Source organism: Petaurus breviceps, unplaced genomic scaffold (assembly GCF_028583685.1).
Source record: "Petaurus breviceps papuanus isolate PSGF00001 unplaced genomic scaffold, PetGlider_PUasm1.0 174, whole genome shotgun sequence".
NCBI classification, from domain to species: domain Eukaryota; kingdom Metazoa; phylum Chordata; class Mammalia; order Diprotodontia; family Petauridae; genus Petaurus; species Petaurus breviceps.
In genome coordinates, this window is record NW_027185761.1 from 73,732,293 (window position 1) to 73,749,755 (window position 17,463).

General features: G+C 45.4%; 1 protein-coding gene across 1 annotated transcript in view; it reads left to right on the top strand.

Annotated features, from left to right (window-relative positions):
• Window positions 1-8,430, top strand: part of HECW1 (HECT, C2 and WW domain containing E3 ubiquitin protein ligase 1) — a 317,313-nt gene extending 308,883 nt beyond the window's left edge. The window contains exon 24 of the mRNA XM_069084583.1: window positions 3,391-8,430. Coding sequence (XP_068940684.1) covers window positions 3,391-3,502 — 112 coding nt within the window. The 3' untranslated portion in view covers window positions 3,503-8,430. The remainder of the gene's footprint in view (window positions 1-3,390) is intronic.
• Window positions 8,431-17,463: the final 9,033 nt, after the last annotated feature.

The following is a 17,463-nucleotide window of genomic DNA, read 5'->3' on the forward strand; positions in this document are numbered from 1 at the left end:
GGCCAGGGGAGATGGAAATAGCACTGATAGGGTGGGGCTGTCACATATCCTTGTCGCCATAGACAGCCTTGTTGGGGGAGGGGAGGAAGTGATCTCTGTGAGACTGTGAACTCCTTGTGAGGAAAAAGAGGGACAGAGATGGAGAGGGAGAGAGGGAGGAGAGGGCAAGATCTCTATATATTTTTGCTTTGCTTTGTATTCTTAGCACTTAGCACAGAGCCTGAGGGTACGCAGTAGATGATTAATAAATGCTTTTTGATGGCTAATACTTCATCATGGGTTGCTTTGGGTCAGAGAAGAGAGAATAATGTGCTATGACACATTACTGATGCCTTTGAAGGGTTTTTTTTTTATCTTTTGAGGATTCCATTTAGCTTGGCTTCTTTTTGTATTTCTGTTGTTTCTTTGGGAATTCCAGAGGCACCTGTCCTTCTACCCCAGGAACATGGGCTTGCCATGTTCCCAGAAGTCCCATGTCTAAGAAGATAATTTTGTAAAGCACTTAGCACAGTGCCTAGAACATAGTAGGTGCTTAATAAGTGCTTGATCCCTCCTTCTTCCATGTCAGTTGAGGCTGTGGTCTACTAAGACTCCCAGACTTCTTTCATATAAACTGTGTCTAGTGGGAGAGACTCTGTCTTATAATTGCATACAGTTGATTTTTAAAACCTTAATTATAGGAGAGGATTCTGAGAAGGTGGCAGAATAGGTCAGAACATTCTAAGGTCTCAAGATTTTCTACTAAAAAAGCGATAAAATAGCACCTTAGGGTGAACATAGAACATTGAAAATTAATAAGGAAAGGGACAGAAGAAGGGTCCTCCTGGGACAATTGGAGAAAATCTGGAGAAGAATCCCAGGACAAGGTTTCCTCCCTGTAAAGAATAAACACCTCCAGGCTAGGGACAACTTCAACACCAAGTAGCAAGCCCTGGGGTTACCTGGGTTGGGAGGTTGCCTCTGCCCCAGCCCCTGTAACTTTTACCTCCAGGACAGTGAAGGGAGCTGGGGAAGATCTATGGAACCTCTGGGGACAAGGAACATTGCTGCAGAGACAGGGCAGGTGTGAGAAGGAAGCAGCACAGGCCTGATGAGTGCAGAAGCAGTGGTGTGAGAATCCACTAGTGGCTAAGGGTACTTACAGGAGGCTGGAGGTCTTGATTTGAGTGCAAGGTCAGAGGGGAGAACTGAAAAGGATATGAGGCCAGAGGCTCCATCCTCCATACCCCAGAACTAGAGGTGATTATAAAAACTAAGTTATTAGGGAGGAATAAATTGCACAGGCAAAGGAGAAAGAATTCAACAACAGAGAGCTATTACTAGAATTACAGGATTCATCTTCAGAGGAGGAGATTGAAGCAAAGAAGCCCTCTTCTACCCCAAAGAGCAATGTCAAATAGTAACTTGCCCAAAAAGAATTAATTGAAGAACTTTAAAAAGACTTTAAAACCACAGGAGAGAGATGGAGAAAAAACTAAAAAGAAAAATAAGAATAATCCAAGAAAACCAAGAAGATTATGAAAAGAAAGTCAACCAATTATAAAAGGAGATAGAGAATCTTAAGGAATAAAATGACTCCTTGAATATCAGAATTGGGCAAAGGGAAGCCAGTGAAGTTATGAGAGATCAAGAAATCTTTTTAAAAGTATGAAAAGAATGAAAAAAGAGAAGAGAATGTGAAACATATCATAAGAAAAACAGCTGATCAATAGATCAAGAAGATAAAACATAAGAATAATCAGACTACCTGAAAGCTATGATCAAAAAAAGAATCTTGATACAGTATACAAGGAATTAAAGAAAATTGTCCAAGAGGGGAAAGTAGAAATAGAAAAAAAAAAAATCCACCGATCACCACCTGGAAGAGATTCTATGAGGAAAACTCACAGGAATATTACAGTCAAATTCTAAAACCCCCAGCTCAAGGACAAAATATTATGAGCAACCAAAAAAAATATCAATTTCTATAGGGTATACCACAATTAGAATCACACAAGACCTAGAGTTAGTGACACTGAAAAATCACAGATCTTGGAACACTATATATGAAAGAGTAAAAGAACTGGGGCTCCAGCCAGAAACACCATACCCAGCAAAACTAAGCATAATTCTGACTTTTAAAAATGGATATTTAATGAATTGTCAGACTTTCAGGACTTTGGGGAAAAAAAACCCCGAACTTAATATATTTGACATACAAGAGCCAAGAGAAATATAAAGTACATACTGATAACCAATTACAAAGGGATTCAATAAGGATAGACTGCTTAATTTTCATATATATAAAATGTAAAACCTGTGTCTAAGATTGTTATTAGTAATTCAGTAGCTCATAAGAAAGATTGGAATGGACTTGAGGACAATATAATTTCCAAAAGTAAAACCACTCAAGAACAGCTAAAAGAGTAATTACCTTATACAAATGAGGTGCAAGAGGAAGACCCAGTACAGAGGAATTAGATGGGGGTATGGGTGGGGAGCTGCTAGTTCTGGAAATCTACTTTCATTGGGATTGGGTTCAAGAAGGAAAAATACATAAACATTTAGAGGAATATAAAAGTCTTATAAATTTAGAAAGAAATAAAACTCTAAGGAGCTAGGTTGGGGGAGATGATGAAGGAGGGATCTTTAGAGGGGAGAAGGAGGGAATCAGTCAAAGGTGGATATGGAAGGGTATTTAGATCAGTGTGAATGGAAGGATAAGGGAGGGATGGTTGTAGGGGAGATAGGCCCAGTAATAGGAGGGTAAGGTAGTGGGTACAAGTAAAGTAGAGGAGTTAGGAGAAAAAAAAAAAAACCTTAAATGTAGCACTTCCCACTTATAGCTACTCCAGGGAGATGAGGTGCATCTGTGAGGTGGCTACTGGCTAGAGGGGAGACTTAAAGCCATAAGACCTGAGTTTGAATCCTGCCTCCAACATTTACAACCTGTAGGGCACGGGGAGAGGCAAAGGTTCCTCTTTGTGACTCAGTTTTTCATGTAAATAATGGGGGGATGTGGTAAGACCTGATGGTCTCTAAGTTCATCCTGCTCCAACTCTGTGATCCTATAACCTGCTGAGATTTAGGGGGACTCCGATTCTGGTCACTGGCTGGTTTTTTTTGGGGGGGGGAATGATAGTATGAACCTCTAGTGTGAATCCCTCTGGTTTCCTTCTTAAGATTTCTCTGGGTCTCAGGTCTTTAACAAATAAAGGCATAAGACGTATTTGTATTTGCGGAATTTTTTCAGGAATCTGAAATACATGGTTAAAAGCAGTCAGTCCTTTTCTTGTGCTGATTTTCTCTCAGAATAAATGATTCAAAGGAATAAAGATAAAACATATGCTTGCAGACCATCTATGAGCACAGCTGTCATTGATTCTTTTTTCCTTCCCTTCCTCCATTCAGGGCACACACATGTTTCAACCGCTTGGATCTTCCACCATACCCTTCCTACTCCATGCTGTACGAGAAACTGCTGACTGCTGTTGAAGAGACAAGCACCTTTGGTCTGGAGTGAGGAGAGGGGAGTGCTCCTGGGGCTGCCCCGCAGTGGCCACTGACGTCCCCCTCTCTACTCCCCTTCCCGTAATTTGGGCATCTCATGATTTTGTTTTCAAACCAAATCAGGATTGACAAAAGCTGTGCATGAAGAAATGCCTTCTTCTCCAATGTCACCTTCAGGCTTCCATTCTCTCCAGGTTCTCAATGGACTGCTCGCTCGTATGCAATATTTACAAACAACACCGTCAAGGTCTGTGTGTATCTCTCTGCGTACCTCCATTACTAATGATGAAATGCGAATGCAAGTTATGCTACACTTGACCAAATGTTAATCAATGTTTACTTTCGTCCAGACTGATCAGAGACAAAGCGCACCTCGAGCATCCCAAGCTTTTCTGTGCCCATCCCTTCTGATGGAGCTTGGTCCTGGCCAGCTCCTGAGGGGGAGCTGGCCAACGATTTCTTTTCCCCTTCTTTCTTTCCTTTGTGTATACTCCATCCATCCAAGGGACAGCTCTTGGCAAAACTGACATTTTTATACATTGAACTTGTGACCCACCTGTGTGGCATCCATCCCCTTCACTGGAATTGACCCAAACACATGGTGCAAATAAGACATTTTCAAACCAACAACCAATGTTGTGCGATGCAATGCAAAGCATCCCCGTGCTGGTGACCCACAGAACTTGTGCTTCCTGGCAGGTTATGGGGAGGGGTTCTGGAGGGGGAGGGCCGCTGGGATGCTGGCCACAAGAAAAGCACAAATGTGCCCATGCCCGAGAGGGAGATTCTCCTATGGGAGTGTAAAGGATCAGGCTCTGCCACCATCCCAAAGTTGGAGAGAATTCGACGAGGAGAACAAGATGAACATCTCACTCTTCTTTCCATGCCTTTGGGTCCTGTCTACTGGTTTCTTGATTGCCCAGGGTTAGTGCTTCCTCCAAATTGAACAGTGTCTAGACAATCCCATCGTTTCCTCAGCACCGTGGATTACTTCTCTTACAGGGCTAACTTTTCTATGTTGTTTTGTTTTGTTTGCTTGTTTGTTTGGGGGGCGGGGGGAGGAGTCTTTTCTTCTCAAGTGCAAATCTCCAGCCCCTCAGAGTTCACTCTCCCAAGGAGCAGAACCCAGGGAGACCCATTTGTGGAGAACGGTGCATAGTCCCCCTTCTGAGGCAAGCAAATGTTGTGATGCCCTTGGAGTGAAATTCCTCCATCTTGGCAGCCTGTGAAGTTCTCCCACAATGAAGAGCCAGTTCCTTTCAACATTTCATCCACAGAGGTCAGGAAAGTCCATGTTCAGAAAATCGTTGGTAAGGTCCAAAGTGAGCCAAGCTCCTCAATGACAGGGTTTTCTGTGTTGTGGTTGGTTCAGAAACTTTTCGAACAAACCCAACTAGAGTGGTTGTTTACGAATCTTCTTGTCCCCTTTTACTCCATAGCTCCTGAAATGTGTCATAAATGAAAGTGTTTCCCTTCACTGGAAAAAGGTGCAAGTGGCCATCCCACCAACCTAGTGAAATGTCAAGCTGCTTTCTCACCTCAGCTCTAACTCCCTCCATGTTCTGACCCTAACTCTAGCCCAAGGAAACAAAGAGGAGACAAAATCACTAGCAGTCCAGAAAGGGCTTATATAAAAAAATGAACCTGGCCATCCATCCTGTGTCTGAGGACCAAGTCCTTTGGGGCTCCTCTCCAAGCTCCAGGGGAGCTTGGAGGATGACAGTTTGGGAGTTATTCAACAAATCCCAGCACACTTTAGTGCCCCAATAAGAATGTACACATTATAGAAAATTTGTCTTTATTCATCTAAATTCAATGTATTTAAAGAAGAAAAAAAAAGGTCAAACTGCGATTGCAGAGAGAGTATTTCAGGTAGTCTGAAACTTCAGATACCACATATTTCATCATCTGAACAGTCACAAACAAGCCCTGAAGGGTTTCTGAACGCACAGTTTTGCTTTTATTAAATCAGAACAGAGGTAACCAGGTCACTGTATGAATATTCTGGGGTTCAAGCTGTCTCAGTGTAGTAGGCTGTTTAGGCTTGGGGAAATACCACAGTGGGCATCTGTGAACCTTAGCAAAAACCATAACTCATTCATTTGCAAATCCATTCACTGATTATCTACTTTGTGCTAGGCACTGAGGGGTACACACTTATACAAGACCATATCTGCCCTCCAGGGACACACAGTCTAGTTGGCAAGACCAAGTATCCCAATGGATTCATCATGAACCTTGACCTCCCTATGGAGAGAGGGAGTGAGGTGTGTGCTGAGGAGACCTTGAACACCAGTGTCCTCTGACCCTTGAGTTTTTCCTTTTACTTGTATGTGAATGGCTGTAGGGCCTCCCGGGCCCACTCACACCACACAACAGAGAAAGCAAGTATGGCTTTCACTAATTCTGATTGACAACTTCCCCATGGAGAAAGACTTTCCTTCCATATAGGGTCCTAGATTCAGAGTTGGAAGGGTCCTTAAGGGACACTTTGGGCCACATTTTCATTTTACAGGTAAGAAAACTGAAGTCCAGAGAGCCTATGACTTACCTGAGTTCATATATCTAGGAAGTAACAGGTGTGGGACTTGAACCCAAAGCCTCTGCCTCCTCCTTCTTGCTGCTCAATGTCCACAGTCTAAGTGGACTCAGGGAATGCCCCCGACATCCTCCCTCTGATATGAAGAGGATGTTCAAGAAAATACTTTGGAGAGAGGAAGAGTAAAGACAGGGGTTCCTCTGTGCCTCCCCAAAGACATTTGTTTAATCAACAACATGCTCATGGGAGAGAAAGAGAGAGAAAAGGAGAGAAAACCAAGGCCAGGAGAGAGGACACACCCTGACATGAATTGTGTGCCATCCTTCATTTTGTCCCCAAGAACAAATTTGATGTCACCAACAAGGTTAGGTGTCTTCTAATCAAAATGAACACACCAATGACCAACAGATTGGCCTTAGTTTGGTTAAAGACTCCAAGCTCATAGGCTTAAAGCTAGGAGGTACCTTAAAGGTCATTTTGTACATTTCCCTCACTTTATAGAGGAGGATACCAAGGCCCAGAGCAAGAGATTCTCTAGAACTACGGTCCAGGTCTTCTCATTACGAAGCCAATGCCTATTCCAAGATAGAACGCCACCTCCCCCATCAGCAAGAGACTTCTCCTTAGGGAAGTGGAAGAGAATCTGAAGAAAGAAAAAATAAATAAAAATTACTCTCTCTCCCACCTTGAGGACACCAGGGGTTTATTTAAATTTATATTTTATGATTTATTTAAAATAATTATGTGTAACTGAAGGAAACCTGGGTTTTTTTGTTGTCTGACTTCCTCTTCCAGCTGGGGCTGCTGGATTGGCCAAACACCATCTGGATCCCAAATGGAACCAAAGGGATCTAGGAATTCTGGTGTCCCACAGGGTCACCACCACCTATCCTCTTTCCTCACAGTCTCAGGGACAACATGTAAACCCAGCTGGGCATTGAAGGCACCTCCTTGTCCAGATCAGCCTCGGCTAAGGATCCCTGCCCAGAACACTCCCTCCTTCATCCAAGTTAAAAAGCCCAAACTGGGGGGTGTTGTGTCCATTTCTTTCTTTCCAGTCTGGCTGCCCTGAAGTAAATTATCCTAGAACTGAAACCAGACCAAGGAAAAAGAGCCTTTTCTTTTCCTGAATCTCTTTCCTCAGTGTTTATTTAATCATCTTCTCTTGTCTAAAAACAAGCCCCAAATTAAATTATTTTGTAATATTAATATGTAAGATTCAATGTCACACTCAGGATGTCTCTATTCAAAGACCCCCCCTCCTCCCTCTGCAATGCTTGTTTTAGAGGCCACTTTTCCCCTAACTATGAGGAGCTCTCACCTGGCCTGGCCACATGTGTCCTAAGAGGCAGATTTTGAGCCCCTGGTCTTTTTAACTCCAAGGCCAGCCCACTCCCCACATCAATATTAATATAAACTAATGGTCAAGTGAACATCACAGAAAGGTGGTTTTAACATACAGAGTTGATGTTTATACCAAATGGGAGAATGATTGCTGAAAGACCAAGAAAATCAACTCAAATTCATATGGTGTATTTTTAGCAAAAGCCAGTGTGGGATGGTGGCAAGTACGTGAGAATGTAGAGTCAAGACCTGAATTCAAGTCCCAGCCTTGTTATTGAAGACTTTTGTGACCTTGGGCGAGTCACTAGGCCTCAGTTTCCTCATCTGCAAAAACTCTTAAGACATTGAACAAAATCATTTCAGAGATCCTTTCCATTCTAAATCAGTGAGTTAGCAGTCATCCGCTGTCCTGAGTTCATGTGGTGGATATTGTTGGGGGTTGGAGCAGAGACTGATGGAGATGCAGACCTGCATTATATTTTTGCAGATTCAGAATTGCTAAAATAAAGAAGTCTTGGTCATTTTTCCAGTGTGAACCTTCACCCTCTCCCTACAACACGTTAATGACCAGTCACCATTTCCAGGCAAGATAAAACACTTTCAGAGGAAAACAAACAGACCTTTCTAGAACAAACATGCTCCTTGATCTGGACAATTTCCGACCTTGGAGCTTTTGAGATTGATTGCAATACTGTGTCAGAAAAATCTGAGACCGGTTTTCCAGTCATTGTAAGGTCCTAAAGAGAAATTGTTATTTTCTTGTTAGTAAGTCCTGTAGTCTCTTTGTTTCCATAGAAAAATAGGCGCGTGTAGATAGTGTATAGGTAGACTAGCTAGTGTGCCGTTAGCCTAATTCCCTGCAGCTTCCAATCTACCTAAAAGAAATGTTGACTCTGCTTTTGTTAAAAAAAAAAAAAAGAAAAAGAAAAAAGACTTCCTATAGTCAATGGCAAGAGAGGTCCTCATTCTGGGACTGACTTTGCTGATACTCAGGCTTTGCCTTCTATTCACTCATATCACCGTAAAGGAATGTCAAATAAAATCTCTTTGTTATGGCACCTGGTGTAGACTCCTGATTGTGAGAAAGGTCTCCCATATGGTGGCCTTGGGGTAATTTGGATGAATGCACTAAGGGACCTATGGGTTGATGGAGACTTTTCCTGAGGCTGTCAGCATTCCCAAAACTGGTCCATGGGTCCATTCCTTCAGCTACATTCCTCTCTTGCCTCCTCCTCACTACATGACTCTCTTGCCACTTGGCAAAAGGTGTAACCTGGGGTGGTCAGGTAGCACAGCGAGTAAGAGTACCGGCTCCAGTGTTGGGATGACCTGGAGATCGAATCCCGGGCTCAGACACTTAGCACCCACCCAGAAACACCTGGCCGTGTAACCTTGAGCAAGTTACTTAACCCCAATTGCTTAGGGGCAGCCAGGTGGCTCAGCAAGTAAGAGCCCCGGCTCCAGTGTCAGGATGACCCGGATCAAATCTGGGCTCAGATACTCAGCACCACACCCAGAAATAACTGGCCATGTAACCTTGAGCAAATTACTCAACCCTGATTGCTTAAAAAGAAAAAGAAAAAAAGGTGTAACCAGCCCACCTGCAGAGAGAGGTTCTTGTTTTCTCCCTTGTCCTTCGGTAGCTGGATTGGGCTAAGAATCCACCATGCCTCCCCACTCACCCACCCACCATGGTGCTCATGCCCATCTGTGCTGACTGAATTACCCTCCTCCCCCTCAAGTCAGTGGCTGGCAAGAGATCAGGGCTAGTGCTCACATGTGCTAGCTCACACACATACTACTACCTTGAGCCACTAGCAGAAATCAAACAGGTAATTCATGAAATGCCTATGTCATGCCTGTTCTAGGTGTAAGGATACAAAGTCACAATGAAATCTATTCTCTGCCCTCAAGAAACTTACCTTGAGGGAATGGACTTTCTCCCTCCCCTTGTATCCCCAGAATCTAACATAGCGCCTGGCACATAGGAAGTGAGTAGTAAGCACTTATTGACTGACTAACAAATTTCTACTGGTGTCCTTACATAAGTATATGAGCACACCAAGTAAATACAGGGTCATTTGGAGCAGAAAGGGTATGATATGTAAGCTGCCTTTGGAAAGAAACAAGAGAGTCAAAAACATTGAGGTGGGGAGGCATGAGGGGTAGCCACTACAAAAGATGGAAGAAAGAAGATTGATCTGGATCTGAGGTCCAGTTGGACCACAGAATTCAGAAAGATGACTTGTGCATCTATCAAAGGGCTGAACAGGTGGACAGTGGGGATTTCTTTAATGGAAAATGGAGAACAAAAGGATCTTTACCCCAACACCAAGGCTGCTGATGACTGGTCCATTCTCCAGGTCATCTGGGGTTCTTTGTCAAATGGGCAAAAGGGGTGAACTCTCTCTGCTCCAAGAAACGCGTGGAAATCCCCGTGTTGCAGAAATACAAAATATGTCCAATATTTCCTGGGACCTGTTAGCCCTTCTAGGCTCCCAGAATTGGGGGGGGGGGGATTGTGGGAGACAGATCTCATAGAGGACAGTCCTTAATATCAATCCTGGGGGACCAGACTGGACAGACGTTCAGATGAGATTTGGGAAATGCCAAACCTGAGGACGTCACCCAAGGAAACATCCAGGGAAAGCCCCCAATGTGAAAGTGTGAAGACATGCCCTTCTGTGTAACTGCTTTAAAAAACAGACCTGCAGCTTCCAAAGAGGCTCCAAAAGGCCTGCAATATTTAGTAACCAAATGTGAGGGGAGTAACAGGGTGGGCCAGAGGCCAGATGAAGCTTACAAACTGAAGGCAGCCTCCCGAATTATGGCTGTCGGGAATGTGTAGAGATTTGGTCACACTTAGACGCATGCACGTGTGGCCTCTCACAAGCCACTTCCTACCTCTGAGTGTCAGTGTCCTCAGTATCAGTATCTGGAGCTGCCTTTTTCTCCCACCGCAAGGCCTACCCTGCAGATGTGAGTCCTCCATTGTATATTCCAGACTGCATCAACCCTGCTCTCTCTTACTGGATGGGGCCTTGGTCAAAGCTGGGGCTGCATTTCTGGTTTCTTCTTTTACAGGTCAGTGGAGACGTGCATTGGCTTAAAGACTCTATAACTGTCCCTTCTTGTCCCAAAGACATAGGGACTGATGATACATTAGAGGTCCATGGATGGAGGACCAGGTAAAGGAAAGTTGGAAGTTGACATTGGGCCGAGATTATTTCCCATTCCCCACCTCCCAGAAATAAAGAAGTAGTGGAGAGACTGTTATACATGGCGACAGCTAGATGACATGGAAAGGGAAGAGTTAACTGTGGAGAATTGTAGAATTCCAAAACAGGAAGGGAATGAGGCAGCAAGCTGGTCCAGCTGAAGATTCCATTCTCCACTGAAGGAAAATCTGCCCACTCCTTCAGAGGCAACCCATCCCACTTTAGGGTAGCCCCAATCCTAGGAAGCGTGTCCTGATCTATAGCCTAAATTTACTGCCTCACATCATTCACCTATTTGCCTCCAGTCTGTTCTCTAGAGTCAAGAACAGATCTAATCCCTGTTCCATAACAGCTCTTCAAAATTTGGTCCCTTCTATCATGTCCAATCCCCCCAGCCTCCAAGCGGGCCCTGTTCCAGCTCAGTCTTCCAAAGCTCCTTCACCTCTTGGTCATAGAACCTATGTTTTAGGACTTTCTGAAGGACCATTGAACCACTGAAGCTTTGCAATGTGTTTGAGGTTGTTCCTACCAAGCAGGGGTCTTTAACCTGAAGTCCACAAATGTGTTTGTTTCAAATGTTTTCATAATCATATTTTAATATAATCTATTTCTTTTGGAATTCTCTGTATTCTATTTCATACATTTAAAAACCTGATTCTGAGAAGGGGTCCATAGACTTCACCAGATGGACAAAGTGGTCCAGGAAAAAAAAGAACTCCTGAGGTAGACCCTACTGAGAAACAGCAGATTGCTATACACCATGAAAGGAAGATTAAAAATCCAAAGGTACCACCAAGAAATACATCACTAAAGACTGGTCAGAGGAAGAAAAAAAACAGTCATATTGGTTGGCAGCTACTTGACAGGGGATACCAGGAAAACTGGGCCCTTCCACCTCCCCATATGATAGTCAGCTTGGCTAACCGAGAGGGCTAGCCTCTGACCACATAGAATTAATTCATCCACTGAAAGTCTGTTAAATGACTGCTGACCCAGAAAAGTTGATGATGTGGGTGTCACACCTGGTACAAGCAGCAGCTTCCAACAGGTGATCTCTCTTGGATGTACTCCACCCAGTGACAAGATGGGATCTCAACAAAGGAGGGAGAAGAATGTTTTTTCTTGACCCCTAGCATAAGGGAATCCACCAGCACAGTTTGTACAAGGGCCCCGGCCTCGTTTGCCTCTTTCAGATGCTTTTGTACTTTAGTATAATACTTGGTGAATGTGAAAGACATAGAGGAATTGCAATGTTGACATCTCCCACCAGCAGCGGAGCCATAGTGGAGTCTTCCAGAGTGGTAGCGGCTGCTGTCAGGGAGGATCACAGATGCTTCAGACTGTTCAAACACTCCCAGGACAAAGCCAACCAGAAAGATAATCCAGGCTGGCTTCCTGTATGATAGGACAGTGTTGGCTGAGGAGATGAAATGTGAAGTGACTGGTAAGTAGCAGAATTACGAAACTGTGTCAAGCCTTAATGAGGCTTATCTCACATCCAGTAACAGTGGCTAGAAGTCAGCTACTAAATTCTGTTTTAACCATTCTGTGATGCACGCTATGATCCTCTCATGCATAGCATTCCCCTTTTCTATGTGGGGATAAAAACTTATTCCATTCATGATTCATGTTTGCATTTGTAGGACTTTTTCATTTACCTACTTTCTGAGAAACCTCTTGAACTTCCAATACCACAAACATGTCTATAATTAGCAACTTTCCACAGGACACCGAGCCATTTGAAAATTGGGAGCTTACTCCCCCTATTATAAAGTCAGGATTTTCTAGAGCAATGAACCATATCAGCTGGGTAAAGGCCAAGGACTACTGCAGGTCCCCTAACCCTGGGGCCTTAGAAGTTGCTTCTAACCAACTTCCAAGATGTTGTTTCCTTCCTAGGTGTGTGACCATGACAAACTCCTGAGACTTATCAGTTCTGAAGATTCAGGATCATTTTGGTGATTCCTCCAGAGACAGATGATACAGCAACCAAAAGGAGTCTAAAAAGCACCTTTAAAAATAAAGGAGTCCTGAGCAAGAAACTAAAGAGATTAGATACACAGACATCTAAGATCAGAGATACCACCAATGGAAAGTAGTTGTTTAAGAAAAGAAACTTGGATGTGGGATGTTGAGAAATGGGGAAAGAATGATATTTGTTCTGCTGTGCACATGACATGCTTTTTTCTTTTCTTACTTTGTGTTTAAGTCTTAATATTTAAGTTTATAATACATTTCCTTTTCTTTGCTTAGTGTATATTTAAGTTTCAGTAATTAAAAAAAGAAAAAGAATGGGGCGGCTAGGTGGCAGAGTGAGTAGAGCACTGGCCCTGGAGTCAGAAGGACCTGAATTCAAATCATACCTCAGACATGTAACACAAAAACTAGCCATGTGACCGTGAGCAAGTCACTTAACCCCAATTGCCCTCCAAAAAAAGATAAAGAAAAAAAAAAGAATAGTATTTGGATCTTTGCATCAGGGCAGGCATTTGGTCAGGGATGGAGAGTATCTAGTGAAGCTTTAAACTAAAAATGAGTAGGGGGAGAGAAAACCATCCCCAGGCACCATTAAGCCAGAGAGCACAGAGAGAGATAGGTGCAAGTCAGAAGGAACAGCAGGGAAGAAGCCTATTAATTTACTGGAGACGTTCAAGATGGCAGACAGTGGTAACAATGCTTACGGCCTCAGACGTCTGTGCAGTGAAGGCCCAAAGCATGAGTGACGTGTCTGAGTGAACTGCGGATGCCACAACAGAAGGAAATAAATGCAACTTGAGAGGTCTTGGGAAATTTGGCGGAACAGGACTCATGGCTGAAACATCGCAATGGAAGTAAATACTTTATGCAAAAGAAAGAATTACAGATCAAAAGAAGCCATGGAGGCAAAGGGTCCCCTGAGGACTCCAGAAAGCAGGGAGACGGGAGGCGCTCCCCACTGGCCGCTCAGCAGGGGCAGAAAGTCTGCTAAACCCAGCTGGCAGGGGCCTCGAAGCTTGCAAAGCACTTGTGTACAGCAGCTCCTTGGAGCCCTCACGAAGCAGCACCCTAGGTGTCACCTTGTCCTGCAGCCCCCTCAACTCAGGCCCAGGAAGTGCTGGGCCAGAGACCGCTCAGATTTCACTTCTGTCCACACAAGGGCACCTAAGCCTCAACTCCAAAATGGGGAGAGCTGGAGCCCTGCCTCACTGAGTTTTCACAAGGATCCATGAGTGTAAAGCAGTCTGCAGTGACTATTGTTGCTGTTCTCATGTGGGTTCTAATCACGTTCCTCCCTCAGGTCCCCCCCATCAACTTTCAGCACTATAGAAAAGTGAGCTTTTATTCATATTTCACCTTCTACTCTAGTGCCACTGAGAGGAAGATTTCCAAAAACTGTGCATGAAGACACCTGGATCTAAGCATCTGCTTGGTAGGGCAGCTGAGGATGCACTGGGTGCCTTCTTCATCTTGTGGCCTGTATCAATGGGTGAACGACTGACTGAATCGATAAAAAACATTTATTAACGGCTTCCTATGTACCAAGAACTGGAGATACAAATAGAAAGATAAGGCAGCCCCTGCTCTCACAGAGCTCACATTCTGATGGAGCATATTGGAGCTGCAAGTCAGATGGAAAAGCTCCATGGTCATAGGCGGCAACAGTCTGCATCTTCCTGGGTTTCTCTGCCTCAAGGATACAAGCAGGAATTGGGATGAAGAGGAAGACCATGGGACCGAGTGCTAAATTACTTATGAAAGGAAGGACAATGTTCTGGGACCAGCATATGACACTGATATCTAGGTGGGCCAGTGTAGATGGACAGAATGAACCTAAGAAGAGGAGGAGAGGCTCTCAGGTGAGGATGGGACAGGGTGGGCTCCGAGTGGCTACGGCACTTCTCACACTGACTATGCTGCCTAACCAGTCAGTTCAGCAACTTACTGAACAACATCAAGCAATGACTCAGATTCTCAGAACAAAAGAATAGTTCCTAGACCCCCCGTGACCCTGACCTGAAAATTCTCAGCTCCTTGAACCTGAACCAAGCTTCATAAACCAATCCTGAAGATAGTTCAGTGTTCTTTCTTTTGGGTGATGTGTGTTGGGGGTGCTATGTCTTTTCACAATAGTTGACTGCTAAACTCCAACTTCTTGGAGTGAGGTGTGTGTGTGTGTGTGTGTGTGTGTGTGCGTGTGTGTGAAAAAGCCCAGTTGAGACATGTTGGGCCTGCCTTGGTTCCCCAGTTGGGCTCCCAACGTGGCATCCTCAGAGCTCCGAAGGGGAACAGAAAGCTCTTGCCAGAGGTTGATTGGTTAATTATCCTCTAGTCATCTAAATGGTAAATGGGAGAGTCAGACGTTATGAAGTAATTACATGTCTAGTCCTGGCACTGCACAGATAAAAACTAGGCTGTCTTTCTAAATTGGTGGCAAGCTACAAAGTGGAAGTGAAGATGAAAGCATCGGCTGCCTTGAGAAATGTCAGCTTTGCCTCCATTCTCCCCAGGGTAGGGGCGGGGGGGGGGGGGGGGAGGACCATGTCCCAGTCATCTGAGATAGGCTGGAATAACTGAGACCAGCTCCCATGGCTGCTCCATCCGTGGCCTGAAGTTTCTAAAGCACCTTTTATCTTTCTCAGTCCCCCAACAAAGGTCTATGATGGGATAATGGATGGAGATCTGGAAGCAGCTAGAGGTTTACCAGAGGAAGAGAATAAAAGACCAGAGGGGTTCAGTGACTAGCCCAACGTCACACAGGAAGGTAACTGCCAGAAAATTAGGGCTCAGCTTTTACTCAGACAGTACACGACTGTTGCAAGCTCACTTCCTACTTCTCTCCCCACCTCCTTGCTCCAGGGCAAAGGGCACACTCTCTAGACCTCAGTTTTCTCATCTGTTAAAAGGGAGTGGGCTGGACTAGCTGACCCTGTGATCCCTTCCTGCCTAGCCTTATGATCCCATAATCCTTTGGGGCAGGCATTTCGAGTGTGTGGAATCTTATTTGAGACTAAGACAGCAGCACTCAGCAATATTTACACAACAAGTATACCTCTTGATATTAGCTTTCTCCTATTTGAAATATACCCTGAAAGCATTACCAGAAATAAAAAAAAAACAAGACAGACTAAATGAATGCAGTGGCAAAGTGGCACCTTGGCAAAGCATAAAGAGAACAACTGAGCTGTGGGTTTCCAAGGAGGCTCAAAGCCACTGAGCAGCTACTTGTTGTACGGCTGGATGTGCTGGGATTCCTGGAACCCCTGCACTTACCAAACCAGGAGCTGCTTGCATCCAGGGTCAAAGTGAAGACGGTTTGTCTAATGGCCAGAGGCAGCGATGCACAGTCGGGAGAGCGCAGGAAGCATGGCTTAGCAGGTCAGAATGGCCACGGGGCGGCTGGGCCAGTCCTCCTCAGGAAAAGAAGATGCAAAAACCATCCCCGTGGCCTCAGCCCTCAGAGAATGCCCAGACTGGGCTCCAGACCGCACACAGAGGAGATTCTGACTCCACAGACAACAGTAAGACAGGAGGGGTGTGACTCACGCTTGGCATGGGGAAGTGGCAGGGCAGGTTGCCCTGCGCAAAGAATCCCGGCATCTTTGGGGGAAAGAAGGCTATTCCTCTCCTAGGCCCCCTCTGCACTCTGTCCAGCGTGCCAAGGAGCCTACCCCACAACTGCACCAAGTGCTCTGAGGTCACACACCCAGGGCCCAGACCTCACTATTATTACCAAGTCAATAGGTACTTATTAAGGGCCTTATTTAAGTCAAACACACTCAGCTGCTGTCACCAAAGGAACATGAGGACATCCTTAGGGTGGTGGGGAATTCACAGGCATGGCTGCCCCCAAAAGCAGCTCCCTGCCCCCACAACTCTCCACCACGGCCCCCCTGGAGTCTCCCAAAGTGGATGGAGACAAGGAAGACCCCACCACAGGGCACCCAAAGAGAGGACTGGCCACACAAGCCTTGTTCAGGGCAACTGCCGTTCTGACTAATACAATATCCTGGCTGATAGTTCCCACTTGTTGAACACTTTCCTTCCCAGAAGCCTTATCTCTCACCTCCTCTTGGGTCAGCTTCTGCTCACAGGGCCTCCTGAGCTTTTCCTGTTTTCCTCTCCTTGGCCGTTTTCCTCATGAGAATGGACCTAGTCTGCAGTCACTGACATGTCCTGCCACGGCCCTTCGTGTGCTCCTTCTATGAGGGGGTGGGAACTGTTGACTGGCAAGCAGACCCAGACTTTCTCCAAGAATCTCTGCTGGCCCAAGTCCCCTGCTCCAGGCCCAGCCTCCTGGATCCCCCAGCCTCATCTGCGGCCTGATTTGGGGCACTGAGGGTGTCTCCTCTGAACCAGGGCTTATAGGGCACAGGGAGGGAGGGAAGCATCTCGCCAAGCCCTCTGAACCTTGACTAGAGGACAGGCAGAGAGGCGACTTAGCCAAGTACTAAAGACCCACCTTCCTCTCTCCAACAGGGCAGCCCTTCAGGACACCTTCACCACCCAGACACTAGGCCCCACAGCCCTGTTCTCCATCCCTCCTGCACCTGACTGGACAAGTACCAGGAGACCTGTCCATACCTCAAGGCCCCAGTGCCCTGCCCTGGGACACCTTGCTGGCTCACCTTCTCCTGTGATGTCAGAGTTCATTGTGTAACTGCACAAATATCACACCTATCCAGGTGTGAAGGGCAGGGTGCCTCTGTTTCCACCAGAACTTCCTCCTTGCTTCTCCAAATGATTGTCCAATGCCAGAAATGATCCATGGAGTCCAAGGAGGCCGCCCTCCAACCCCAGCCCAGAGTTAGCCTTGCCCAGCATCAGATGCCCAAGCGTTTTCCTGAATTCTCCTTGCCCTTCCTCAGCTCCTGCCCTCCACTCATTCTACCCAGC